This window comes from Oryctolagus cuniculus, chromosome 7 (assembly GCF_964237555.1).
Source record: "Oryctolagus cuniculus chromosome 7, mOryCun1.1, whole genome shotgun sequence".
In the NCBI taxonomy this organism is placed as follows: domain Eukaryota; kingdom Metazoa; phylum Chordata; class Mammalia; order Lagomorpha; family Leporidae; genus Oryctolagus; species Oryctolagus cuniculus.
Window position 1 is genome coordinate 18,767,140 of NC_091438.1, and position 27,112 is coordinate 18,794,251.

Here is a 27,112-nt window from a genome sequence, read left to right on the forward strand (position 1 = left end):
ACTTCTCAAATAAATAAAATCTTTAAAGAAAAAAAAGCATATTTTGTATTTATTGATAATAAAACTAGCAGTAATAGGCATTATGGTTGAGTACTTGCAAAGTGCCAGTGACTCAGGTCATAGCATGCTATGAAGTAAGTACTTCTGATGCTAGGAAGAAACAGAGACACCTATCACCCCTGTTGGTAATCTGTTGGATAATTTTTTTTAAGATTTATTTGTTTTACATGAATGGCAGAGTTACAGAGAGTTAGAGGCAGAAAGAGAGAGATTTTCTATCTGCTGTTTCATTCTGCAAATGGTAGTGAAAGCAGGAGCTGGGCCAGTCCAAAGCCAGGAGCCAGGAGCTTCTTCCTGGTCTCCCATGTGAGTTCAGGGGCCCAAGGACTTGGGCCATATTTCATTGCTTTCTCAGGCCATAGCAGGCAGCTGGATTGGAAGTGGAGCAGCTAGGATTCAAACAGGTCCCCATATGGGATGCTGGCACTGCAGGTGGTGGCTTAACCCACTACACCATAGCACTGGCCCCCTGTTGGATAATTTTTAAGAAATTGTAATGTCCATGTGTAAAATCAAGAAATAAAAAGAAAGTAATTTTAATGAAAAATACGTAGGGTTTTGAATGTTCAAGCACATCTACTTTAGAAGGCAATGAACTAGTGAGATATTTATGTATGTGCAATATATGTATCAGCATACATGTTTATATGTTAGTGGAATCATCATGAATAAAGTTACTAATGTCTGTGTCTTGTTATTATGACATAAAAGCCATAAGTTATATTGCCCTTAGTGACATGATTTACCAATAAAATTCAGTTTAAAAAATGAGTGGCCAAATTATAGTAGGTTTTTTAGTAAGAAATAATTATCCTTTTTTTTTTGGTAACTGCTTGCCTCAAAAATTACCACATATACCACCATTTCTATGTGAATATTTGATAGTGCATCTTCAGGATTCCTTTTTTGAGTTTGATTCTGCTGTGTAGCATTGTCTTTCAAACACTCACATTCCCCTGGCATCCCTCCTTCCTACCAGCTTTGGTGACAAAGAAACCAAGGGAATGTGTTTTCAAAACTCCAGGCAGTGGTAACAGCTCCTTTTTAGTATCACTGAGTAAAGGAATTTTAGCTAGATTATAGAAACAAAAAGTGATAGACTTGGCTTTTGTGCCTTGTCTGTCTACTGTGTCGAAGGCAACATTGTCATGTTTCTGTTGGATCATGGTAGACTGTGCTCCTCCTGTAGTTAGTTCATGGATTGGCCGTTCCCACTTCAGTTCACCTCTTTCCTATTTCTTCCTATTTTATGCCCTGGAGGTGGAGAAGCTGTAGTCTATTAGATTAACTGGATTATAAAACCAAAATGGTTCTAAGTTAACATAGATTGGGGCCAGTGCTGTGGCACAGAGGGTTAAAGCCCCAGCCTGTATTACCGGCATCCCATATGGGTGCCACTTCAAGTCCTGGCTGCTCCACTTCCGATCCAGCACCCTGCTATGGCCTGGGAAAGCAGTAGAAGATGGCCCAAGTGCTTGGGCCCCTGCACCCACACGGGAGACTCAGAGGACTCTTCTGGCTTCTGGCTTTGGATCAGCTCAGCTCTGGCCACTGCAGTCATTTGGGGAGTCAACCACCAGATGGAAAACCTCTCTCTGGCTCTACCTCTTTTTGTAACTCTGTCTTTCAAAATAAAGTAAAATAAATCTTTAAAATAAAAAAGAGTTAACATAGATTATAATTACCAGTTATGTTCTTGATTCCTGCTTCTATCTGTGGTTTAAATAATTAAATAACTACAATATTTGAAATAATACCTGAAAGACTGAAGATTTTGCATTCCTTCCTATTACTATATTTTATAATCTGTTTAGACATAAATTTTAAAATTTAAGGATGAATTTAAAAGTTCTTGGGCCTGGCATTGTGGTGCGGTGGTTTAAAACTGGCTCCTGTAAGGCTAGCTAACATACCTTGGGTCCACTGTTTCCAGTCATGGCTTCTCCACTTCCGATCCTGCTCCCTGATAATGTACTGGGAAAGCAGCAGAAGATGACCCAGGTACTTGGGTCCCTGCTACCCAGTGGGGAGACAGAATGAAGCTCTTGACTCCTGGCTTCGGTCTGGCCCAGCCCTGGCCATTGTGGCCATTTGAGGAGTGAACCAGCAAGTGGAAGATCTCTTCTCTCCCTTTTCTTTCACTGTAACTCTGCCTTTCATATAGAAAAAAAAGTTTTTAATTTATAGGTTGTGTGATTATTAATAGAGACTAACTACTCACAGATGACATTTCTTTCTAAAGTAAAATAATACTTTTGCTTTTTTTAGTGAATGCATAGAGAAAACTTATAGAAATGACTTTTATATTCTTGAGGTTTAAATGGCTCCGTTACACCTGAAAGGAATGGTGGGGTTTGTAACTGAAAATCACTAGAAATAGGGATATTAGTTACTGTGAGGAAGCTGGTATGTAGCATTTGCAGATTTCTAAGCCACTAACCTGCTGGTGCTAAAGACGAAGGTAGGAGGAGATGCACACACTCAGGTTCCTGCAGCCTTCTGCTCACGCTGGACCCCTCAGACTGCACTGTGAGTCACACGTAGTAAGTTGGCATTTTAAGAAATAAAGATTTTGAATAACTGAGCTGGTAGATGGAGGCAAAGGCATTGACGCATTCTTTGTTCTTAATCTTTTGTTTAAATGGTGGCTTTTTCAGTGAGATTAGCTATTTGTGAAAAGTGAGAGAAAATTTGAGTGAAATGCGATAAGGCAGTTTACTTAAGTGTTTTACTTAATTTGCAAAGGAATTGTTTAGTTATTCCTGAGATGTAAAGCACCAGCATCCTACACTATTAGGAACTCAGGAGACTACTACTGCTTAAGACCCTGGCCTCTTAAGTGTCAGACCTCTTTAATACCCGCAATTTTCAGTGACTCATTGTGGCAGTTATTTTTGGTATTAACAAAATGAAAATTATTTTATTGACTTCTTATTTCAACAAATATGTTCCTAAGAAAAATCTGTAAACTATATTAAATATATTGTTATCTGACCATATGGTATAATTGCATTATACATTTAGTTTCTAAGTAGTATGGTGCATATCTGGACTGTGCTGTATTAATCTTTTTTCATGTCATTTAGTATGAATATTAGATCTCACTACATAGTTAATTTCTCTGTAGAATTAGATTATAAACCTTGTTAGGTCAGAGACTTGTTGCGTCTTATGTGTCTCCAACCCTTACTGTTACTTGTGTAAAAGGAGTTCAGGAAATGCCAGATAGTTAAGTAAACTTTCCTATGGGGTCAGCCACATTTCTGTCACTAGTCAGGACATATTAAAGGTATTCTTTCATGCAGATGCCTTACTTAAAATAGATCCATTGCAGACAAGCAGCTTTGTAAAAATGAGTAATAAATACAAACTCAGATTAGATAACAGTTATTCATTTTATATTTTTCCACAAAATTCCTAGCTCTACTTTATAGGGGTGGGCTTTTGGCCTAGTGGTTAAGACACTAAGATGGATGCTCGCATCTCATATAGTTCGATTCCAAACTTTGGCTCCTGATTCCAGCATTCCTGCTGATGCAGACCATAGGAGGCAGCAGTAGTTGGGTTCCTGCTACCCACTTGGGAGACCCGGATTGTTTCTGATGCCCATGTTGATGTAAACAAAATCTTTCAAGACTACTGTTGCAGGCATGAGGTCTTCCTAAGATCCTTTAAATTTGGTTCCTCTTTACTTTCTGGCTGATGTCCTCTATCTAAAGGAGGTTGGCTTTTCCTGTGTACAAAATGGCAGTAATAGTTGCTGAACATTTCAGCTGCATCCCCTTTCCAAAGTCTTTTTCTTTAAAAGCATAATTTTGGGAAATGTATTAAACTGACATCTTGTTTTGTATGTATGTGTTTGTGCTTTACTTGTAGGAGAAATATGAATATGCTTTAAAGCGAGCGAGTATTAAGATTGTGACTCCTGATTGGGTCCTGGATTGCATATCTGAAAAAACCAAAAAAGATGAAGCATTTTATCATCCTCGTCTGATTATTTATGAAGAAGAGGAAGAGGAGGAAGAGGAGGAGGAAGAGGTTGAAAATGAGGAACAAGATTCGCAAAACGAGGGGAGTACAGATGAGAAGTCAAGCCCTGCCAGTTCTCAGGAGGGGTCTCCTGCGGGTGACCAGCAGTTTTCACCCAAATCGAACACAGAGAAGTCTAAAGGAGAACTGATGTTCGATGACTCTTCAGATTCGTCGCCTGAAAAACAAGAGCGAAATTTAAACTGGACCCCAGCTGAAGTCCCACAGCTAGCAGCGGCCAAGCGCAGGCTGCCTCAGGGAAAGGAGCCTGGGCTGATTAACTTGTGTGCCAATGTCCCGCCTGTCCCAGGTAACATTTTGCCTCCTGATGTCCGGGGTAACTTAATGGCTTCTGGACAAAATCTCCAAAGTTCTGAAAGATCAGAAATGATAGCTACTTGGAGTCCAGCTGTGCGGACATTGAGAAATATTACTAATAATGCTGACATTCAGCAGCTTAACCGACCTTCAAATGTAGCACATGTAAGTCACTATTTAAAGAGTAAAAATTTAAATATTGGGTTGTAGAATTGAATTTCATAGTCTGTTTCAATATAGTTTGTTTCTGCTTCTTCAGGCCACATAACTCACAAGCAGTATTTATTTGTGAGTACTCATTTTATGTACACACTCACACATAACACACATTGAGTATTAAAGTTTTTGCTATAATAGAGGGCATTGACATGCATTTAGATTGAAGGTTTAATGTAACTGAATGGAACCAGTGTCTGTGTGATAGAGAGCTATCTTTTGAAGGATTTCCATGTTTACTTAGTCTAAAAGTAGCAAATGATAGCAGAGAAGAATGAAGGTTCCTTATTTGCTTAAAATGAATTTCATGATAAATAGCATAAGCTCATTCATTTATTGAAGAAGCCTTGATTTCAACTTATAGTTCCTGACATAGAATTTGTTGATGCATAAGAGATTTTTTTTAAAAGATTTGTTTTATTTATTTGAAAGAGTTACAGAGAGAGGTAGAGACAGAGAGAGGTCTTCCATCCGCTGGTTCACTCCCCAGATGACCTCAATGGCCGAAGCTGCGCCAATCCAAAGCCAGGAACCAGGAACTTCCTCCAGGTCCCCCACGCGGGTGCAGGGGCCCAAGGACTTGGGCCATTTTCTACTGCTATCCCATGCCATAGCAGAGAGCTGGATCGGAAGAGGAGCAGCCGGGACTAGAACTGGCACCCATATGGGATGGCAGCATTTCAAGCCAGGGCTTTAACCCACTGTGCCACAGCGCCAGCCCTGATGCATGAGATTTTTAAGTTTTAAGTAGGGATAGGTGCTTGACCTAGTGGTTAAGCCACAGATTAGGACACCTGCATTCTTATTATTGTATCTGGGTTCAATTCTTGGCTCCAGCACCTGATTCCAGCTTCTTGCTAAGGCAGACTGGGAGGCAGTGATGATGGCCCAAATAGTTGAGTTTCTGCCAGCCATGAATGAATTGGATTGAATTCCTAGCTCCTAGTTTGGACCCCAGGCCTGCCTTGGCCATTGTTTGCATTTGGTAATTAAACCAGTGGGTGGGATCTCTTTATCTGTCTGTTTGCCTCTCAGATTAAAAAGAAAAAAGTTTCATGTAGAAGTTTTTTCATTTAAGGTTGATAGCAGGTTGTTAAGATGGTATATTGGCGGCCGGCACCGTGGTTCACTAGGCTAATCCTCCGCCAGCAGCGCTGGCACCCCAGGTTCTAGTCCCAGGGCGCCAGGTACTAGTCCCGGTTGCTCCTCTTCCAGTCCAGCTCTCTGTAGTGGCCCGGGAGGGCAGCAGAGGATGGCCCAAGTACTTGGGTCCCTGCACCCGCATAGGAGACCGGGAGGAAGTACCCGGCTGCTGGCTTCAGATTGGCGCAGCGCCAGTCGGGGCGGCCATTAGGGGAGTGAACCAACAGAAGGAAGACCTTTCTCTCTATCTCTCTCACATTCTATAACTCTCTGTCTCTCTCTCTCACTGTCTAACTCTGCCTGGCAAAAAAAGAAAAAAAAAAAGATGGTATATTGGCTGTTGTTTCCATTTTTCTGGATATTGGAGATAAAATGGTAAAGGTTCAGGAAAGACAAGCCCCTTGTGTTTGTTGTAGGTAAGGCAGACAGTCCACAGACAGATATGTACCGATGGACTTCTAATGATTGTAGTTAGAGATAAATTGAAGAAAATACTAAGGGTTTGGGGCTGGTGTTGTGGCATAGCAGGTTGAGCCTCCACCTGCAATGCCAGCATCCCATGTGGGTGTTGGTTTGAGAGCTGGCTGCTCCACTTCCAATCCATCTCCCTGATAATGCATCTGGGGAAACAGCAGAAAATGGCTAAGTCCTTGGGTCCCTGCAACCATGTGGTCTGAGACCCAGAAGAATCTCTCGTCTCCTGGCTTCAGCCTGGCCCAGTTCTGGCCATTGCAGTCACCTGATAAGTGAACCAGTGGATGGATGATCTCTTTTTGTCTCTCTCTCCCCCCTGCCCCCGTAACTGCATTTCAAATTAATAAAAAATAAATCTTAAAGTAAATAACAAGGGTTCATAAAATAGCAGTTAGTGGGAGAAAAAGGCTCTTCTCCATCAGGTGATCAGGGAGGGCCGTGTGAGGGAGGTGGCTTAAATCAGGGTTGAATGGCAAAGAGACCATAGGAATGATGGAGTTCAGAGTGCTCTAGGTGGAAGGAACAGCAACTGAAAGATGCAAAAGTGAGTTCTGTGTTCTAAGAAAAGAAAGTTACTGAGATTTGAATGTGGTGAGTTGAGTGACTGCCAAGAAAGATTGAAAGGTGAACTTGTCATGTGGGGCCTTGTTGGAGAATGTGAACTTTGTTCAGAGGAAGCCACTGAGGAGCTTTGAGGAGGTGAGATAACATAGGTATTGGGAAGCCAACGTATTGTAGAAGATCAAGAGTGAAAGTAGAGATGCCCTCAAGAGACTTTGAGAGGTAAAGATCAAGAGGAGTACAGGGTTGAACCTAGCCTTTTTTTCTTCTTTTGTAAAAGTAGAGTTACAGAGGAGAGACAGAAGCAGAGGCAGAGAGAGACAGAAGTCTTCCATCTGTTTGTTCACTCTCCAAATGGCCATAATAGCCAGGGCTGGGCCCAACTGAAGCCAGGAGCCAGGAGCTTCATCTGGGTGTCCCACATGTATGCAGGGGCCCAAATCTTGGGCCATCTTCTGCTGCTTTCCCATATGCATTAGCAGGAAGCTGGATGGGAAGTGGAGCAGCCGGGACTCAAACCAGCACGCACATGGGATGCCAGCACTGCAGGTGGTGGCTTAACCTGCTGTGCAACAGTGCTGACACCTGAACCTAGTTTTCTGTCTTGAGCAAGGGAATGAAGACTATGCCATTTCAGAGATAAGCAACATACAAAGAGCTGCAAACTTAAGAATTTAATGTACCTTTTCAGATATGTTGTATTTGAGGTATCAGATGCATCCAAGGGAAGATGTCTGATAAGTAGTGGGAATGTGTTTGGCTAAAGATAGAACCCAGGGGAAATGATGATTGAATCTGTGGGAGTGGATGAGGATGTGTAGGGAGACAGGGTAGAGCAAGAGGAGGGTCTAGGGCCATACACTGAAGAAACCCTGCATTTGAGAGTCAGGTGGATTGATCTGTCTATTAATAAGGGTTGGTCTGGTGACTCACTTTGGCTTGGCACACTTTCACTTCACGTTTTTGTTTTTAGAATAGCCACTAAAAGTTCCAGAACATGACTGTAGAGTATAGGAATGATCTGAAGTGGGACCCAGTATTCCACACACCTACTTGGAGTGGAAGAAGTTGATGCTTATGAAGTGAGGAAATTCCATCCAGTCTGGTCTGGGTATTAGGAAACAGTGTTATCTTTCTTGGGTATGATAATGGCAGTCGTTTAAAAAAGTCTTTGTTGCAAATGCTTAAAAAGTCTTCCCTATATATCCAAAAGCCATGAACTCATTCTATCAAAGAGATGGGTGCTCCACCATGTTTATAGCAGCATTGTTGACAGTTACCACAATATGAAATCAACTGAGGTGTTCATCATCAGATGAATGGATTAAGAAAATGTGGTGTATATATACAGTGGAGCTATTCAGCTATAAAATACTGAAATTCTATCATTTGCAGCAAAATGATTGGAACTGAAAGACATCATGTTGACAGTACTGCATGTTCTCCCTAGTATGTGGGAGCTAAAATTACAAAAGGAAGGAAGGAAAGGAGCGAAGGAAGGAAGAAAGGAAAGGAAAAGAAGGAAGGAAAGTCAGAAAGGGGGAAGGAAAGTTAAGAAAGAAAGGAAGGAAATGAAAAAAATACGGAAAGGAAGGAAGAAAGAAGAGGAGGGAAAGGAAAGGAGAGGAAGAGAGGAAAGAAAGCAAGCAAACCCTCCTCCCTTCTTTGATTAAGCAGCGAATATTGAAAGTAAATGATTCTTGAGATAATGGAGGGATCCAGAGTCTCTCCCCTGGAGCTGTTATGAAATGATAAGACACCAGCATACTTAAGAGTTGTGTGGAGTTTGATATTCAGAGTGAGGTAGAAGAAATAATTCTTTACATAATTGGAAGGGAGAGAGTTAGATGGTATGAGGCAAGGTGGGTAGGGAGGGAAGGTAGTGATCAGGGTTTTAGGGAGAATAGAAGATTTTGAAGTAGCTGATACAAGTTAGGAAGACAGTATTGTTGGGCATAGTTAGGATCCAGTTTAGGTTGGTGACCATAGTTCTAAAAAGAGTGAAGAAAATGGAGTCTACCATGGGGCTGAGAAGTTCCATGAAGATGAAGAGTCTAATTGTAATAGCTGTGCCAGCAGCAGATTTGGTCAGAGTTTGGTGTATTTGAATGATAAGTTTTGGGTTTTTTTTTAAAGATTTGTTTTTTATTTGAAAGTCAGAGTTACACACAGAGAGAAGGAGAGACAGAGAAAGAGAGAGGTCTTCCATCCGCTGGTTTACTCCCCAGCTGGCCACAATGGCCAGAGCTGCGCTGATCTGAAGCCAGGAACTTCTTCCGGGTCTCCCACGTGGGTGCAGGGGCCCAAGAACCTGGGCCCTCCTTCACTGCTTTCTCAGGCCATGGCAGAGAGCTGGATCGGAAGTGAAGGAGCCGAGACTCAAACCAGCGCCCACATGGGATGCCGGCACTGCAGGTGGTGGCTTTACCTGCTATACCACAGCACCGGTTCCCATGATCAGTTTAGATATAGCAACTGTGGATGATGAAGATGAAAGACACATTTTGCCCAGACACATTTAGTTTGGTCAAAATATTTTTTAAAATTTGATTTGCCCAAATCACAAGATTCTTCATACAAACTGGATTTCTGGCTTATCTTGTGATCCAATAAAACTTGAGCTGACATTCCTGAAGTCCTAAATGGCAGCATCTTCTGGGGCTAGGAGGTAGCTGCCCCTTTAAAAACGAGGACTCTTGGTGGCCTTCATATTCCCACCATTCCCTATTTGATTACTGCATTCCCTCGCCCTGTGTTCCCTGCTTGGGTTCTGCAGGTAGGTGAGTGTGTATCTGGCTGTGGCTCTTGAGGGTGATTAGGAATAAGTAGGGCTGAGGGAACAAGGACAGTGAACAGTGAGGTGAGGTGCTTGCAGAACTGCAAGGCCAGGCTTGTCCAGGTAGGTGTCCGTGTGCACACCAGTCCCTGAGTGAAGACAAGACAGTGCAATGCAAGCAAGGAGCAGTTCTAGTGTTTCCCAGGCCTGAGGATGCTGTCTACCTGCTATATGTTCATCAGTGTCCAGGAGAGGAGCAAATGACAAAACAACATGGCCATACGAACAGAACAGAGGCTTTGGAAGAGAGCAGTGGAGTGACGGGTGGACAGCCTGAGGACTTCATGGCAGATAGGAAAGGAAGCATGTGAAGAAGAATGGCAGGATACAGGCATAAGACTCTAAAATGGCATTAGAAGACTATGTATGATCCCATACATACAGATAGGGATGTTAGACGGTAGAGGAGGAGGGACCGTAGTTGTGGCGTAGTGGGTTAAAGTGCCGCCTGGGGTGCTGTTCCACTTTTGATCCAGCTCCCTGCTAGTGTGACGGGGAAATCAGAACAAGATGGCAAGTGCTTGGGCCCCTGTCACCCGCATGGGAGACCCGATGGAGTTCCCAGGCTCCTAGCTTTGGTTTGGCCTGGCTGCTCCCTATTTGGGGAGTTAAACCAGCAGATGCAAGATCAGTCTCTCTCTCCCTTTCTCTGTAACCACCTTTCAAAGAAATAAATAAATCTTAAAAAAAATACGAAAAGCAGTAGAGTAGTCCTGGGCAAGGAGACCTGGGCCTTCAGGTAGACTTCCCCCATGGGCGACTGGAAGACGTGTGAGACGTGGGCTGGAAAGGTCTTATAGGGTAGATGTGAGAATTACACGATGTCATGGATAGACTCTGGCAGCGCAAGAAATGTTATTTTCTTTGTTTATTAGTTGAGACGGATGAAGTTATCCATTTAAAGGAAACATTCTTTGTTCTTCATTTACTTGCACTGTAGAAAACGGTGTTGATCAGTTGCTGCCTATTGCTACTGTGTTCTGTGATCTTCAAATATAAATGAATGGATGTGAGTTTAAATCCAGAGATCCCTTAGTTTTCTTTGGATACAAAGATAAAATGATCCCATTTAAATGGATATGAGTGACTACTCTAGGGACCGTGGACACATCTCTGCTTTTGAAATTGTCTTTGGGAAGCTGGCGCCATGGCTCAGTAGGCTAATCCTCTGCCTGTGGCGCTGGCACCCTGGGTTCTAGTTCCGATTGGGGCACTTGTTCTGTCCTGGTGGCTCCTCTTCCAGTCCAGCTCTCTGCTGTGGCCTGGGAAGGCAGTGGAGGATGGCCCAAGTGCTTGGGCCCTGCACCCCATGGGAGACCAGGAGGAAGCACCTGGCTCCTGGCTTCGGATCATCGCAGCACACCGGCCGTGGCAGCCATTTTGGGGAGTGAACCAAGCAGCCATTTTGGGGGGTGAACCAATGGAAGGAAGACCTTTCTCTCTGTCTGTCTCTCTCTCTAACTCTGCCTGTCAAAAAAAAAAAAAAAAAAAAAAAAAAAAAAAACAAAACAAAAAACAAAAAAACGAGCTGGAGGCTCAACTGCCTGCTCCATAGGTGGAAACTGGGAAGGCCCATCCAGTTCCAGTGAGTGAGTAGATCAGATCACACTGTGGACAATTGCAGAGACTTTTTACAGGTTTTTCAGCAATGTGAGAAAGAATATAAAGGTATTTTACTGCTAGAAGGGAAGTAAATGAATGTTTGAAATGTTAGAAATATGAAATATTTAGTTTAACATTTGGTGGGGAGAACATAGCTAACCATCAAAATCCTGCTTAAATTGCAAATTGATGGTGACTAGGAACTATGTGGTGTGTATCATAATGTTTTACAAATCTTGACACTCAGTAACTCAGTATTATGTAGGGTTGCACAGTTGTAATGGAGCAGTTTATACCTGACACTCAAAGTTGTTGGTTGCTCTATGGTACAGCAGTTGTGGCCAAGCACTTAAGATTCTTAGATTGCTCTGTGGTACAAGTATGTGTCCAAACAATTAAAATTCTAAGCTTTTCTTATATTTATCAGAATTAATGTTATGTGTTTGACAGGAGGCAGATAAGAGGGTTGAAAAAAAATGATCTGATGAAGGCAGCAAGTGTTCTAATAGGCATATTTCCTTCCTTCCTTCCTTCCTTCCTTCGTTCCTTCGTTCCTTCATTCCTTTGTTCCTTCGTTCCTTCGTTCCTGAGGCAGAGTTACAGACAGAGAGAGGGAGAGACAAAGAGAGACAAAGAGAAATGTCTACCATCTGCTGGTTCACTCCCCAAATGGCCTCAACGGCCGGAGCTGGGCCAATCCAAAGCCAGGAGCCTGGAGCTTCTTTCAGGTCTCCCATGTGGGTGCAGGGGCCCAAGGACTTGGGCCATCTTCCACTGCTTTCCCAGGCCATAGCAGAGAGCTGGATCAGAAGAGGAGCAACAAGACATGAACCAGTGCTCTGCAGGCAGAGGCTTAGCCTACTATGCTGTGGCACCAGCCTCTCTAATACGCATCTTGATGGCTAGCTTTCCAGGTGCCCTTATCTCCCAGCTGTAGCTGTACCTATCACCCTGACCCATGGTCTAATAGGTACAGAGTATGCCAGGCCACTGACCATTTTAATTCCTGGCTGGGGCTGTTGACCTGAATCTCCATCTGTTCTGCTGTAATGGGCTCAGTCAGCTGTGGCAGGGACTCTAACTTTTTTCTAGAGCTCATAGCAGGAAACACTTCCTAGTTGTCTTCAGTCATACGTTGGCATTCTCAGATGTGATATCCCCACACAGCAAACTAGCCGAGTCTTTGTGGCCACTTTGCAAGACATGAAGAGTACTACTGATTGGGACAATTAGAGGTCTCCAGGTGTTCCTTTTCTGGCATTGCTTCCTTGTTTGTGCAGAGTTGTCCTTTCCTGAGCCCCTTTTGGTCTAGGGTTGGCAGTGCAGAGAGGGAACAGCACATGGCAAACGGTTGGCTCAGCCTTTGCTCTTTGTAGCAGATGGACAGTTATTTCCTTAGGACCCATCAAATTTCTGTGATTTTTTTTTTCTTTTTATCTATTTGAGAGGCAGAGAGAGAAAGACCTAGAAAGACAAAGAGAGCATCTTATCTGCTGATTGACTCCCCAAATGCCACAGCAGCCAGGGAGTCAATCCAGGACTCCCATGTGGAGGCAGGGACCCAATTACTAGAGCTGTTACCTGCTGCCTCCCAGGGTGCACATTAACAGAAAGCTGGAATTGGGACCAGAGTTAGAACTTTGATCCCATTTGGGATTCTGCCATCTCAAGCAGTATCTTAACTGCTACACAAGATGGTTGCTCCTGTGATGTTTACTTTTGAGGGTAAAAAATTAATATATGTACAACATAAAAATAATCAGATGATACCAAAGGATACAGAGTAAAATTAAACTTCCTCCCACCCCTGGCTCCCATTTTCCTCTTTAAGAGGCAGCCCCTACTCGTGTCTTGTGCAGCCAGGTGTCCCCCTGCGCCCCTCCCCCATACTTTTCTATAAATTTGGACATACTAAATGTTGCTTGGCACTCGGGGTGGTATACGGCGGTGCTAATTTCTCCAGCACTTTATTGAGCTTTTAAAATACTTATAAGTATGGAAAAGAAATCGTTATTATGTTATCAAGTTGTTTAAAAAGCATTTTTCTGTTTAGAACGCAACTGACACATTTCCAAAGTATCAGCTATCTTTATAGCAATGTATTATCCACAAGGTGATTTCAAAGACAGGTGTGTCCATGCTCCGGAGTTTGACTGATGTCATTTTTAAACTCGATTATTTCATTATTATATCCAAAGCCTGTTACTTTTTAGATTATATAACCTTTGTACTTCGGAGTGTATTTAAATGAAAAGTATATAGTTAGAGTTTTGTATAGCTCTGTGTATGTATGTTAAACTTGAATTTCTAGAGAGTTATTTAACTATGCTTTAATAGGGTTAAATTGTATTGATTGATTTTTAGTGAAATCTATTTGTGCTGGTTTCCATGGTCATAAGAAATTGATTTCAAATTTTTGTCATTTGAACATGTTGAACAAAATTGATTGTGTAGCCTGAATAGTTTGTTTTATTCTGTGCTGTGTAGGATATAATAAAAATAACTTGCAACTTGATACTCAGTTCGATGGGCATCTCCTGTTCTGTGGTTCTGTGGGTGGCCCCTTGCACCCACAGAACTGTCAGCCTGCTCCTTGTCTTGGTGAAGCCAAATGAACTTGAAGGGAAATAGTCTGGCTTGAATGATTTTCTTTGGTGTGAAATATTTTTGTCCCATCTGAAGAACTCGAAGTCATTTTTATAGAAAGATAATTTCCCAGCTGTAATAATGATTTCTTAGTTGCCTTTTAAGCAAACCTCTTGAAGTCTTGTCTGTCCATTTATGTAGCATGCCCACTACAGAGAGCAGGGTTACCTGGGGGTAGCGGGGGCCAGGCAGGGAGGGGTGGCCTTACCGGTCTTAGCTGATATCTGAGCTGCTCATGGTATTACTGCATGGGTCTCTCTCCTTTCATTTGGACTCTGGGCCGTGAGGTAGGAGGAGGTGGAATGGTAGATGTGGCTACCACTTGTCATTCCCCTCAGCACAAAGTCTGTGGAGCTGGAGAAAGGGAGATGGGTGATGGGAGATGCTGCACACTACAGCATATCACAGGGAGCACCAGGGCTTGGGCTCCCAAGGCCCTAGAAGGAAATGTTTATGACTGCTCTTCAAAACTCCGCAGGTGTGAGTTTTTATGTTTGTCATCTTTAATTCATTAGCTTACTCGGTTTTACATACATGTTTTAAATTTTGGTGATCTCAAAATATGAATTTATTTGCTTGTCTTACTAAAGTTGGTGATACAAGGTATATAAGAAAAATGTGGTCATTATGAAGTTTCTAATCCTTTGGTGCTTCTGTTATGTTGAATATTAGCACCGGAGGGAAACTGTTAGTACATGTACCTATTGATAATGACTTCACCTACCTTTTGTTTTCTAGATCTTACAGTCCCTCTCAGCGCCCACAAAACACTTAGAGCAGCAGGTGAATCACAGCCAGCAGGGCCATGCCAATGCCAGTGCCATGTTGTTCAGCCAGGTGAAAGGCACTCCAGAGACACACATGCTTCAGCAGCACCATCAGCCCCAGCCGCAGCAGCAGCAGCCGCCGATTTTACACCTGCAGCCCCAGCAAATGATGCAGCTGCAGCAGCAGCAGCAGCAGCAGCAGATTTCCCAGCAACCCTACGCCCAGCAGCAGTCCCACCAGTTCTCGCAGCAGCCACAGCCGCAGCAAGTCCATCAGCATCAGTTTCCACAGCAACAGCTACAGTTTCCACAGCAACAGTTGCATCCTCCACAGCAACTGCATCGCCCTCAGCAGCAGCTACAGCCGTTTCAGCAGCCGCATGCCCTGCAGCTGCAGCAGCTGCAGCAGCACCAGCTGGCACAGCTGCAGCAGCAGCAGCATAGCCTGCTGCAGCAGCAGCAGCTACAGCGCCTGCACCAGCAGCACCAGCAGCAGCACATGCAGAATCAGACAGCACAACACTTGAGTCAGACGTCCCAGGCGCTGCCGCATCAGCTGCCACCTCAACAGCCCCAGCCCCAGCCCCAGCCCCAGCCCCAGCCGCAGCCGCAGCCGCCACAGCATCATCAGCTGTTTGGACACGATCCAGCAGTGGAGAGTTAGTAACCGGGATTGTTTTTTCTTTCTCCTTTAAGTCTTATGCTTATATAAATGCACTAAGAGTGTGTGAGGGTGTGGGGTAAGGATCCATATCAAATGGTTCTTACGAAATGGAGACTGTGACTCTCATATCTAACAAAGAAGTCATTATAATGAGATAATTGTACTTTCTTTTGAGGCACTATATACTGAAATGGATAGTTTTGTTCCATAGAGCACCCAGGCTGCCACTCGGACTAATTCAATAGTTGTCTGGCATAAATTAAGTTGGTTTTTCTTTTAAGTGATTCCTTAATATAGATAATCAGACTAGTATGTTTGTATGAATATTCCAAAATGTACTCAGATTACTGGCAGAAACATCATTGTCAAGACCAATTAAGTTGGTAAATTCAAGTTTAATTCTGTCAAATGCCATTTAAAAATGGGAGGTGCATGCATATTCATAGGATTTTAATTTTCTTTTTCTTGTATGATTCTATTGGTTCTGTTGTAGTTCCGGAAGAAGGCTTCTTACTGGGATGTGTGTTTGCAATTGCGGATTATCCAGAGCAGATGTCTGACAAACAGCTGCTGGCCACCTGGAAAAGGGTAAGGCTTTGCCTACAAGAAGTAGAACTTTTTAAGTGAAGATATTCCTTCATGATTGTAGACTTAGCCATGTTCATTTGACTGTATTCACTGACACATCTGCATGTGTTCTCAACGTGCTGTGGGCATTTTTATTACTAGCTTTCTCTTTGACCCTGGGCAAATCACTTTTCTAGACTTCAGTTTTCTCAGCTGAAATAGGTGAAAGATAGACTATTAAGATTTTTTTCAGCTCGAAAATTCTAAGGGACATTGGTTGTTTATATACGGTTGGGGGTGTGGGAATCAGATAAGGTTTTCACTGATGTAAGGAAAGGACTACAAACCTGTGTGTGTCTTAATCATTTCTCTTTCTCCAAAGTGTTAGAAAACCTAGGATCTTTTAAGTTAAAAAGGACCTCAAATCTTCTATTCCTGTTGTGCTGTAGTGCATTTATTTATTTGAAAGGCAGAGTTACAGAGAGGCAGAGGCAGAGAGACAGACAAGAGAGATCTTCCATCTGCTAATTCACTCCCCAAATGGCTGCAACAGCTGGGGCTGGGCCAATCTGTAACCAGGAGCCATGAGCAGGGGCCCAAGCGTTTGGGCCATCTTCTGCTGCATAGTCCGTTTATTTATTATTTTACATGGTGGCTTCTAAAGAAAAATAAAATGAACATTTTCTTGCTGTGTCACAAATCAAAGCTGAGTGTTTTTTTTTTTTTTTAATTGAACAAAAACTGACTTTAAGTATGTTTCAAGTGCATCTCAGGTGTACTTCACCATGAGCATTTCTGGTGTGCACCAAGCCTACTACAGGATGCAGGGAATGTATACTGAATAAACAGACTAACTACACTGACCAGTAGGGGAAGCAGAGGCATGCATAATAAGTAAGAACCAGTCTGGTAGATGCTGGGTAGAGGTGGCACAGGGTGCTATGAGAGCCTGTTCGGTGTGGATGTGTTGAAAAAAAGTCTTTCGGAAGAGATGGTTCTTGAACTGAGTCTTAAAGGATGAGTAGGAGCAAGACTTAGGGAGATTTTTCAGACAGAGCAAACAGCACAGGCAAAGGCCCACAGTGTGGCTTGCAGAGATGAGGGGGAGATCCCAGTAGGGCCCATGAAAGTCCATGGAACAGGGAGGACAAGAGATCTTCTCTATGCTATGTTATGAGATTTGGAAGTAGAGCAGCTGGGACTCGAACTGGTACCCATGTGGGATATTGGCATCACAGGCAGTGGCTTAACCCCTTATGCCACAACACCAGCCTGAGAGCAGTGTTAAAGTGATGTAATCACTCTACTAAATTCTGAAGTTCTCAGGCATCTCAAATGCAGGATATTGGAACCAAAAGACAATTTAAAGATAATTCTTTAAAACTTTCAACCTAGAATATTAATCAAATGAGACTATGGATAACAATATTTTCAGACTTCTGTGGTGAAAAGTTTGTCCTTTCTTAGGAAGCCACTGTAGCAGCAAAGAGGTTGACACGGTAGTCAGAAAGTAGGGGTTCTGACACCGAGATGGAAAGAGAATTTCAAGAATGAAAGTGAAGGGGGGCCGGCGCCGCGGCTCACTAGGCTAATCCTCCGCCTAGCGGCGCCGGCACACCGGGTTCTAGTCCCGGTCGGGGCGCCGGATTCTGTCCCGGTTGCCCCTCTTCCAGGCCAGCCCTCTGCTGTGGCCAGGGAGTGCAGTGGAGGATGGCCCAGGTGCTTGGGCCCTGCACCCCATGGGAGACCAGGAAAAGCACCTGGCTCCTGGCTCCTGCCATCGGATCAGCGCGGTGCGCCGGCCGCAGCGCGCCAGCCGCGGCGGCCATTGGAGGGTGAACCAACGGCAAAGGAAGACCTTTCTCTCTGTCTCTCTCTCTCGCTGTCCACTCTGCCTGTCAAAAAAAAAAAAAAAAAAAAAAAAAAAAAAAAAAGAAAGTGAAGGGGAATCCGAAAGGGATGTGAAAATAGGACCAGATAGTAACCAAGCTTGGGACCAGCAGACAGCATTCCAGAGGGGACAGGTAACAAAAATGATACAGATTAAGGAGAGATATGTGCATATGCCACATTAGTTTTTGGTTTTGCTTTTAATTATTTATTTGAAAGAGACAATGTGCTGTCTGCTGGTTCACTCTCTACATGCCTGCAGTAGCTAGGGCTGTGTGCCAGGCTAAAGCCAGCAGCCAGGAACTCAGTCTGGATCTACCATGTGGGAAGCAGGGACCCAAGTACTTGAGGCATTATCTGCTGCCTCCCAGAGTGCTCGTTAGCCGGAAGCTGGAATCAGGAGCAAAACTAGGACTCGAACCCAGGCACTCAGAATGGGATGTGGGTGTCCCAAGTGGTGTCAACGCTGTGCCAAATGCCTACCCTGTTATGTTAAGTTTTCTATTGCTGGGAAACATTACCCCAAAGTTAGTGGCTCTAAACAACAAGCATTTATTATTTCACAGTTTCTTCTTAAGTCAGAAATACTGAAGTCATTTAGGGGAGGGTGGTGACTTAGGCTGGCATAGGTGATTGCAGTTAGGATTTGACTCAGGTTGCAAGAATCACTTCAGGGTGACCCTTCATCTGGCTGTGGCCTAGCCACACAGGGCTATCCCCAGGGCTGCCCAAGTGGCTCAAAGACACAACAACTGGCTTCCTCTCCAGAATGAGTGACCCAAGACTGAGAGCAGGGAGGAAGCCTTATCTTTCCCAAGTCATGGGAATCTCATGCTATCAGTTGCAGTATATTCTCTTGTTAGAAGTGAGTCACTTAGCCGGCGCCGTGGCTCACTAGGCTAAATCCTCCGCCTTGCGGCGCCGGCACACTGGGTTCTAGTCCCGGTCAGGGCGCCGGATTCTTTCCCGGTTGCCCCTCTACCAGGCCAGCTCTCTGCTGTGGCCAGGGAGTGCAGTGGAGGATGGCCCACGTGCTTGGGCCCTGCACCCCATGGGAGACCAGGAGAAGTACCTGGCTCCTGCCATCGGATCAGCACGGTGCGCCGGCTGCAGCGGCCATTGGAGGGTGAACCAACGGCAAAGGAAGACCTTTCTCTCTGTCTCTCTCTCTCACTGTCCACTCTGCCTGTCAAAAAGAAGAAGAAGAAGAAGAAGTGAGTCACTTAGTCCTTATTGAAGACTCTTGGAAGGAAGTACCAACTCTAAGAAGGAAGAGTGCCAGACAATTTGTGGACCTAATTTGAACCTACCACATGCACATTTCTCATGGGAATGAGGTCCTGAAAGATGTGTAGGAAACTAAGGAAAAGGAAGAATGCAGGAGAGAAGCAAGATGAGGTATTCATTGACACTGGGGAAAACTAAAGTTTTTTTTTTGTTTTTTTGTTTTTTTGTTTTTTTTTTTTGGACAGGCAGAGTGGATAGTGAGAGAGACAGAGAGAAAGGTCTTCCTTTTGCCATTGGTTCACCCTCCAATGGCCACCATGGCTGGCGCACTACGGCCGGCACACCGCGCTGATCCGAAGGCAGGAGCCAGGTGCTTCTCCTGGTCTCCCATGGGGTGGAGGGCCCAAGCACTTGGGCCATCCTCCATTGCCTTCCCAGGCCACAGCAGAGAGCTGGCCTGGAAGAGGGGCAACCGGGAAAGAATCCGGTGCCCCGACCGGGACTAGAACCCAGTGTGCCGGCGCCGCTAGGTAGAGGATTAGCCTATTGAGCCGCGGCACTGGCCCGAAAACTGAAGTTTATAAAAGAAACCCTAATCTTAGGGTGCTATAATATACCATGTGACTGACCTAAGCAAGCATTGTGATATAACCAGTTAGGAAGGCCCACCTGTGAGGGTACCTCAAAAAGTTCTTGGTGAGGCCTGACATTTAGTCTAGTGACTAAGATGCTCGCCTCCCAAATTGGAGTTCCTGGCTTTGACTCCTGGCTTTAGCTGGGGCTGGACTGGACCAGAGCCAGGAGTTGGGCACACACTGTAGATCTTCCATGTGTGAGGCAGGAACCCAATTACCTGTGCCATAAATGCTGCCTCCCAGGGTCTGCATTGGCAGGAAGCTGGGATGAGAATGGGAGCCCCAGGACTCTTATCTGAGACACACTGATCTGCATCAGTGCTGTCCCAAGCCACGTCTTAACTACTAGGCCAAATACCTGCTCATGGAGAAGTTGTAATAGTCACAACTAGGGATGAATACTGTTGGCATGTACTGTGCTGTGTGGAGGTCAGGGGTCCTGCTAGATACAGAACAGCCTCCCACAACACAAGATTTGCTGGCCCCAAATGTCGCTAGTGCTGAGGAAGAGAATCCCTGTTTAATGAAGAGAATATTGGATTTTTTCTGGAGTTCATTTTCATTTTATAGTGCTGAGTAGAGAAGTTTGTAAATACAGTAGTTATATATCTGTCATACCTTGGGAAGAAAAAAATCATAAAAATGTATGATGGATTCTTTTGATAGCTGTCTTATTTGAAATAATAATTCAGTTCTATTCTTCTGAGTCATAAAAATTGATGACAACTTTGGTTGATTGTTTTGTGTAGATCATCCAGGCCCATGGTGGCGCTGTGGACCCCACCTTCACGAGCCGATGCACACACCTCCTCTGTGAAAGCCAAGTCAGTAGTATGTATGCACAGGTAAGGAGAATGGCTTCAGCTATGGCTGAGCACAAAGCCTGTTGCTTTTTCAAAGAAAATTTGTTTATTTGAAAGAGTTACAGAGAGAAGGGGACAGAGAGAGAGAGAGAGAGATCTTCATCTATTGGTTCACTCCCCAGATAGCTGTGTTGACTGGGAGCTGGGCCAGGTGGAATCCAGGAGCCGGGAGCTTCTGGGTTTCCCATGTGGGCGGTAGGGGCTCAAGTACTTGGGCTGTCTTTTGGTGCATTGGAAGTGGAGCAGCTAAGACTTGAACCAACACCCGTATAGGATGCTGGCATCACAGTGGCAGCTTTACTCACTATGCCAAAATGCCTGCCTCACAGCCCATCATTTTTAATATGTAATCTTAAGATTTTGTTGATCTTTACTTTCAGAAAGGATTTTTTTCTACCTCCAAAAAATAAGAAAGTTGATTCCATTGACGCTTTTTTGTGATAAATACCTTTATGGACACTTGCTTTTGAGCAATATAGAAAGAAGGAAATCCCTAATAGTGTTATGAAAAGGGTACACACCCCTTCCAGTCACTTATCAAAACAGTACTGAATGCATGGTGGGTTGAGGAAAGGTCTTGTTTTGCACAGAAGGGCCTAAAGGGGTGGCAAGTTCTATGCTGGCCTTCTCCAGAACTGTCAGGCTTTCTCAACATTACCTTCCACTACTCCTTGGGGTTTCATTTCGTCTCTTATAAAAATTTTCTTACGTATAGACAGTTTGGTGTTAATGTGTGTGTAACAAATGACCTTCAAGAAACCCTTCTTAGAGAGGCTATCCATTTACTAGATCTACTTTTCAGCTAAAAATGGAGAAGTGCTTATGAGAGTGCTTATCCTGTGGTTCATTGTAGGTGAATGGTGATGTTTTTTATACCTTACTTTATGTGGAGCCTTCTTTGTTTTTATGGTTAATTTTATGTTTTTGAAGATTTGTTTTTTTATGTATTTGAAAGGCAGTACAGGCCGTCGCCGTGGCTTAATAGGCTAATCCTCCACCTTGTGGCGCCGGCACACCAGGTTCTAGTCCCGGTCGGCGCGCCGGATTCTGTCCCAGTTGCCCCTCTTCCAGTCCAGCTCTCTGCTATGGCCCGGGAGTGTAGTGGAGGATGGCCCAAGTGCTTGGGCCCTGCACCCCATGGGAGACCAGGAGAAGCACCTGGCTCCTGGCTTTGGATCAGCACTGTGCACCGGCGTGGCCATTGGAGGGTGAACCAATGGCAAAAGGAAGACCTTTCTCTCTGTTTCTCTCTCTCACTGTCCACTCTGCCTGTCAAAAAAAAAAAAAAAAAGAAGAAAGAAAGAAAGAAAAGAAAGAAAGAAAGGCAGTACAATAGAGAGGGGGGAAGACACATGGAGCGACATTTTCCATTTGCTAGTTCACGCCATAAGTGGCTGCAAAAGTCAGGTCTGGGCCAGACCAAAGCCAGGAGCCAGGATCTCCTTCCTGGTTTCCAACATGGGCAGCAGGATCCAAGTATTTGAGCAGCAGGAGGGTAGACTGGAAGCATGGTAGCTTCCAGGCCATTAGCAGAGAACAGCTGGTCTAGAACTGGTGCTCTGATATGGGATGCTGGTATTGCAGGCACCAACTTAACCCACTGCACCACAGTGCTGGCCCTTTAGAAGAAATTTTAATTCTGATGGTGATTGGTGACTGAAGTTATTTTTTAAGTTGCTGTAAGTTGTTTTTATTCTTGATGCAGGCTTTTGTTCATCAATAGATGTGACATTTTCAGGTTATGTTAAAAGTAACCAACTTCATGGATAATGTAGTTGGTTACTTTAATAAATCAAATACTAAATGTCATGAAATTCTTTCATTTTATGGGGCTTCCAAAATGGTGGCATTGTAGTTATACAACTTTATAATTTTGTATTAATACTGTAGCAAAACCCCAAGCAAAACAAAATGATAAACTGTAATTTTATGTTTGGTAGGCAATAAGAGAAAGAAAAAGATGTGTTACTGCACATTGGTTAAACACCGTCTTAAAGAAGAAGAAAATGGTGCCCCCTCATCGAGCCCTTCATTTCCCCGTGGCGTTCCCACCAGGAGGAAAACCGTGTTCGCAGCACGTAGGCAGAATCCCCTTGCTTTGTTTTATTTTGGTTTTAATGCTTCTTTTCAAATGATTGTGGCCTTGCTTACCACCTTCTGCCTTGCGTCCGCATTTCTGTGTGCTTTCACCCTGTGTGTAAGTGCATAAGCATGAGAATTTGCGACTTCCTTCCTCCTACTCCCTTCTCAAAGTCAGTTTTCTGCACTTAATTGATAATTAATGGTGTCTCCAAAATCTTTGAAACTGTTTGAAATCAAAAAACAAATCAGATGTCTTGCAACAAAGGCAGCCACTATTGGGCAGAACTTATCAATAGTTGTGGGTTCTCCCATTCAGATGCCTCAAAATTGGAGATTAGTGAGGAGAAATAATAACTCATTCATATTTATTTGCTCAGTGAAATAACTGGAAGTTATCTGAGCAATGTCATTTGAGCACAGTAAAAATATTGCTATATTTGGTATCCTGTTCTTTTTCTTCCTGTGTATGAGATCTATGTATATAACATTTTCACAATTAATTAAATTCTGATCTCGACCTTCTTAGGAATGATATGTGTCCTATAATGTCCCAAGAAATAAAGGAAATGTGTATGTATAAAACAACTAAAAAGCAGGAAAAAATTATACTTGGGTTCAATTTTTTTTTTACCTTATTCTCTTTTTCCCCTTAGATTATTTCTGTGACTGGATTTGTTGATAATGACAGAGATGACCTAAAGCTAATGGCGTACTTGGCAGGTGCCAAATATACAGGTTATCTGTGTCGCAGCAACACAGTCCTCATCTGTAAAGAGTAAGCAGATTTTTAATTTACGTAGAACTTGGTGGCAATATTAATAGTTCTGTGTTTCTTACTGTGTCATAGTTTTGAAGTAGAAGGTTTTAAGTAAATGCCAGTGATATTCATGGTAAGGTTCGAAATACCTGGAATATGTGAATTAGATAAGTTAATGAAATTTGAATTAAGGGAATTAAGTAACAGAACAAGGTAAAAGTGGGACTAGTAGGTGGTCTCATGACCCAGACCGACCCTTGCCGTGTATATTTAATTACCAGTATTACCAGCAACTTAATAAAGGTATAAAGATATAAATAAAGTTATAAAGATACGCCTGCCATTTTTATTATGAGAAAACATTTTCATTGGCTTTTGTTGAAAGTTAATGTAAATTTGGACAGGAGGCAAATCTAACATTTAATAATTGTGTTTTCTCCTCAACATCGACAAAAATAGACCAACAGGTTTAAAGTATGAAAAAGCCAAAGAATGGAGGATCCCTTGTGTAAATGCCCAGTGGCTTGGTGACATTCTCCTGGGAAACTTTGAGGCCCTGAGGCAGATTCAGTATAGTCGATACACAGCATTTAATCTACAGGATCCATTTGCCCCAACTCCGCATTTAGTGTTAAATCTTCTAGGTAAGTGACACTTCTTCTTAGAAATTTTCTACCACCTTTTTATTTCTACTCAAGCTTGGCTTAGCTTCCTAATCAGTTTTCTATTCACTTCCTGTTTCCTTTCCACACTCTTTCTTCCTTCTCCCCATTCTGCCCTGAATTTTTATTGGTTTGGTATTCTTATTTGCTTTTACTGTTAACCATAGCACAGGAAGAAGGAGCTCCTGAAAACCTCAGTTACCTTTTGCCATGACGCCCCTACCCTGTGGAACATTCCCTGCTTTCCTAGAACCGGTGTCTAGTCCTTGTCACTCTTGTGCTTTAACTGACTTGCTGTTGCATTCTGGTTGTCATCTTGCCTAAGGATAGGCATCTTGTTAGGAATAGGCAGGAGATTTGTGCCTGCTATTCTGTCCTTCAGTTATATACACCTCCTTGTAGATATCCCCATTGTAGATACTGCAGCGGTGAAATTTAGTTCTGCGTTTATGGATTTGACATATTCCCAAAAAGATCATTAAACTCTGCCGTACCATTTTCTCTTAGGGAAGCACATTCTGGTTTTAGATGGCCTTCATCACAAGAAAGCCTTTGTTTTGAGCCATAGTCTGCATCCTTTTAATGTACCTGTTGGTATGACTTGTACTCTGAGCCATTCTAGAAACAACAGGTCCTTCTTACATGGACATCTCCAAGTATTTAAGAGTGGGCTTACTTCCCCTCTACTCCACTGTGTAAAGATGCCAGTCTCTTTGGTCAGTCTTTTCCTAATTGGTGTGGTCCTTCCTGTTGGCTGCCTGTCATCATAATTGATATGTTAGGGGAGAAACTATCTTCTAGCAAGAACTGGACAGAGTCTTCTAGAAATGTCTAACCAAACAATTCACAGTGGGATAGTGAAGGCCATTGACGTGGAATAATATGTGCTATGTTGTTGCTGCAGATTTTCTGAGTGCTGCTTTGTACAAATGACGCGCTGTACACTAAGTATTCACAGACCAGCATGCTGTTCCTCTCACCCTGTATTGGAAAACTTTATTTTTAAAATTTTTAAAAGATTTATTTATTCATTTGAAAGGCAGAGTTACAGAGAAAGAAATGGCCACAATGGCTGGACCTGGCCTGATCTGAAGCCAGGAACCAGGAGTTTCTTCCAGGTCTCCCACATGGGTGCAGGGGTCCAAGTATTTGGGCCATGCTTTCCTGGATGCATTAGCCAGGGAGCTGGGTAGAAGTGGAGCAGCTGGGACTCAAACAAGCACCCAAATGGGATGCCAATTCTGCAGGCACCGGCTTTACCCCCTGTGCCGCAGCGTCTGCCCTGAAAACTTTATTCTGAACGCAAATATATCTGTATTAAATGTTTCCAGCTAAGGCACCTATGTGTCTAGGATAACCAGCTCTCAAAAAGGCAAAAGACTTTTCTATTTAAGCAGCATCATATTGTAAAAATAATGTATTTCTCTTTTTAGATGCTTGGAGAGTGCCATTGAAGGTGTCAGCAGACTTGTTGATGGTATGTCAAGTTAATAACCTTATTTTGTATATTACTATATTAATAGTGCAGTAGGGCTATATTTCTGTTTGTAAATTACAAATTCACTCAGCAATTTTCCAACATATCAAAGTCTGTATGTTCTCACTCATCTTAAAGTGTTTAATATTTAATATATTATGTGCCTGTTTTTTCTTTAATTGTTGATTGTATGATTGTCATTCATACATGTAAGTGTGACAAGCATTACTTGCTTCAAAGAATTTTGTGATTACCTAATGAATTGGAGAACAGAATTAAATCCTAAAACTACTTCTTGTTTTTTATAGGGTTAAGAAACAAAAAGTTTGAGGTCACTAGAAACACTAGATGTATAACCCATTCCAGGCCACAGATTAGAACAAGACAAGTCCCAGTTCTTGCAGTGAGGGCAAATGTTTTCCTAGAGGTCGACATTGGGTTTACTGTAAGCCATTCAGGAAGTTTGCATACTGTTGGTTCTTGTTTTGAGTTAGCTATAGGTTGTCCTCTAAGCAAAGTGCCATCCACATTCTCATCTACGAAGTATAATGACTAGGATATTGTTTTTTCTTTTCACATTAGTATTTAGCTACTTTTTTTTTATTTATTTGACAGATAGAGTTAGTGAGAGAGAGAGAGAGAGAGAAAGGTCTTCCTTCCATTGGTTTACTTCCCAAATGGCCGCTACGGCTAGAACTACGCCGATCTGAAGCCAGGAGCCAGGTGCTTCCTCCTGGTCTCCCATGGGGTGCAGGAGCCCAAGCACTTGGGCCATCCTCCACTGCACTCCTGGGCCACAGCAGAGAGCTGGACTGGAAGAGGAGCAACCGGGATTAGAACCCAGCGCCCATATGGGATGCCGGCGCCGCAGGTGGAGGATTAACTAAGTGAGCCATGGTGCCAGCTCCCAGACAGAACCATTTCAATAATTGTCCACTTGAAAATGTCTCATTGCATGTCAGCACTGCAAGAATACAGTGTTTTTGGTTGGTTAGTAATAGCGTAATTTAAAGGTTTAGGATTATGTACATGGTACTAAATATGTGTATTCTTATATATTTTTAAAACAACGAATGTCTATTTATCATGTACAGAGGTGATTGAGGGTCTGTGTGATTGAGCAACTAAGTGAGCAGAATAATCTTCAGAAAATTACCAGCTAACACCTACTGACTGACTTGCTTTCCAAGTCTTTCAGGAAGTCTGTCTGCTGGCTCACTCCCCAAATGGCCACAATGGCCAGAGCTGGGCTGATCTGATGCCAGAAGCTTCTTCCAGGTCTCCCATGTTGATGCAGGGGCCCAAGCACCTGTGCCATTTTCCACTGCTTGCCCAGCCATCAGCCAGGACTAGAACCTGGTGTACCGGCGCCACAGGCGGAGGATTAGCCTATTGAGCCACGGCGCGGGCCTCCATGAATTTTTTTTTAAAGATCATTTTATTTATTTAGTTGAAAGGCAGAGATAGAGAATGAGAGACAGAGTGAGAGAGAGAGATCTTCTCTCCACTGGTTTATTCCCAAATTGCTGCAGTGGCTGAGGCTGGTGCTGCCTGAAGCCAGGAGCCTGAAATTCCATCTGGGTCTCCAATGTGGGTGCAGGAGCCCAAGCACTTGGGCCATCTTCCAGTGCTTTCC

The 27,112-nt window shown here is 43.4% G+C and overlaps 1 protein-coding gene across 3 annotated transcripts in view; it reads left to right on the plus strand.

Moving 5' to 3' along the window:
- Positions 1-27,112, plus strand: part of PAXIP1 (PAX interacting protein 1) — a 70,530-nt gene that overhangs the window by 24,482 nt on the left and 18,936 nt on the right. For all 3 annotated transcript variants that reach the window (XM_070077268.1, XM_070077267.1, XM_070077269.1), the window contains 8 exons: positions 3,937-4,572; positions 14,624-15,311; positions 15,810-15,904; positions 20,385-20,480; positions 22,439-22,576; positions 23,234-23,355; positions 23,797-23,981; positions 25,433-25,476. In XM_070077268.1, the coding sequence (XP_069933369.1) occupies positions 3,937-4,572; positions 14,624-15,311; positions 15,810-15,904; positions 20,385-20,480; positions 22,439-22,576; positions 23,234-23,355; positions 23,797-23,981; positions 25,433-25,476 (2,004 nt within the window). The remainder of the gene's footprint in view (positions 1-3,936; positions 4,573-14,623; positions 15,312-15,809; positions 15,905-20,384; positions 20,481-22,438; positions 22,577-23,233; positions 23,356-23,796; positions 23,982-25,432; positions 25,477-27,112) is intronic.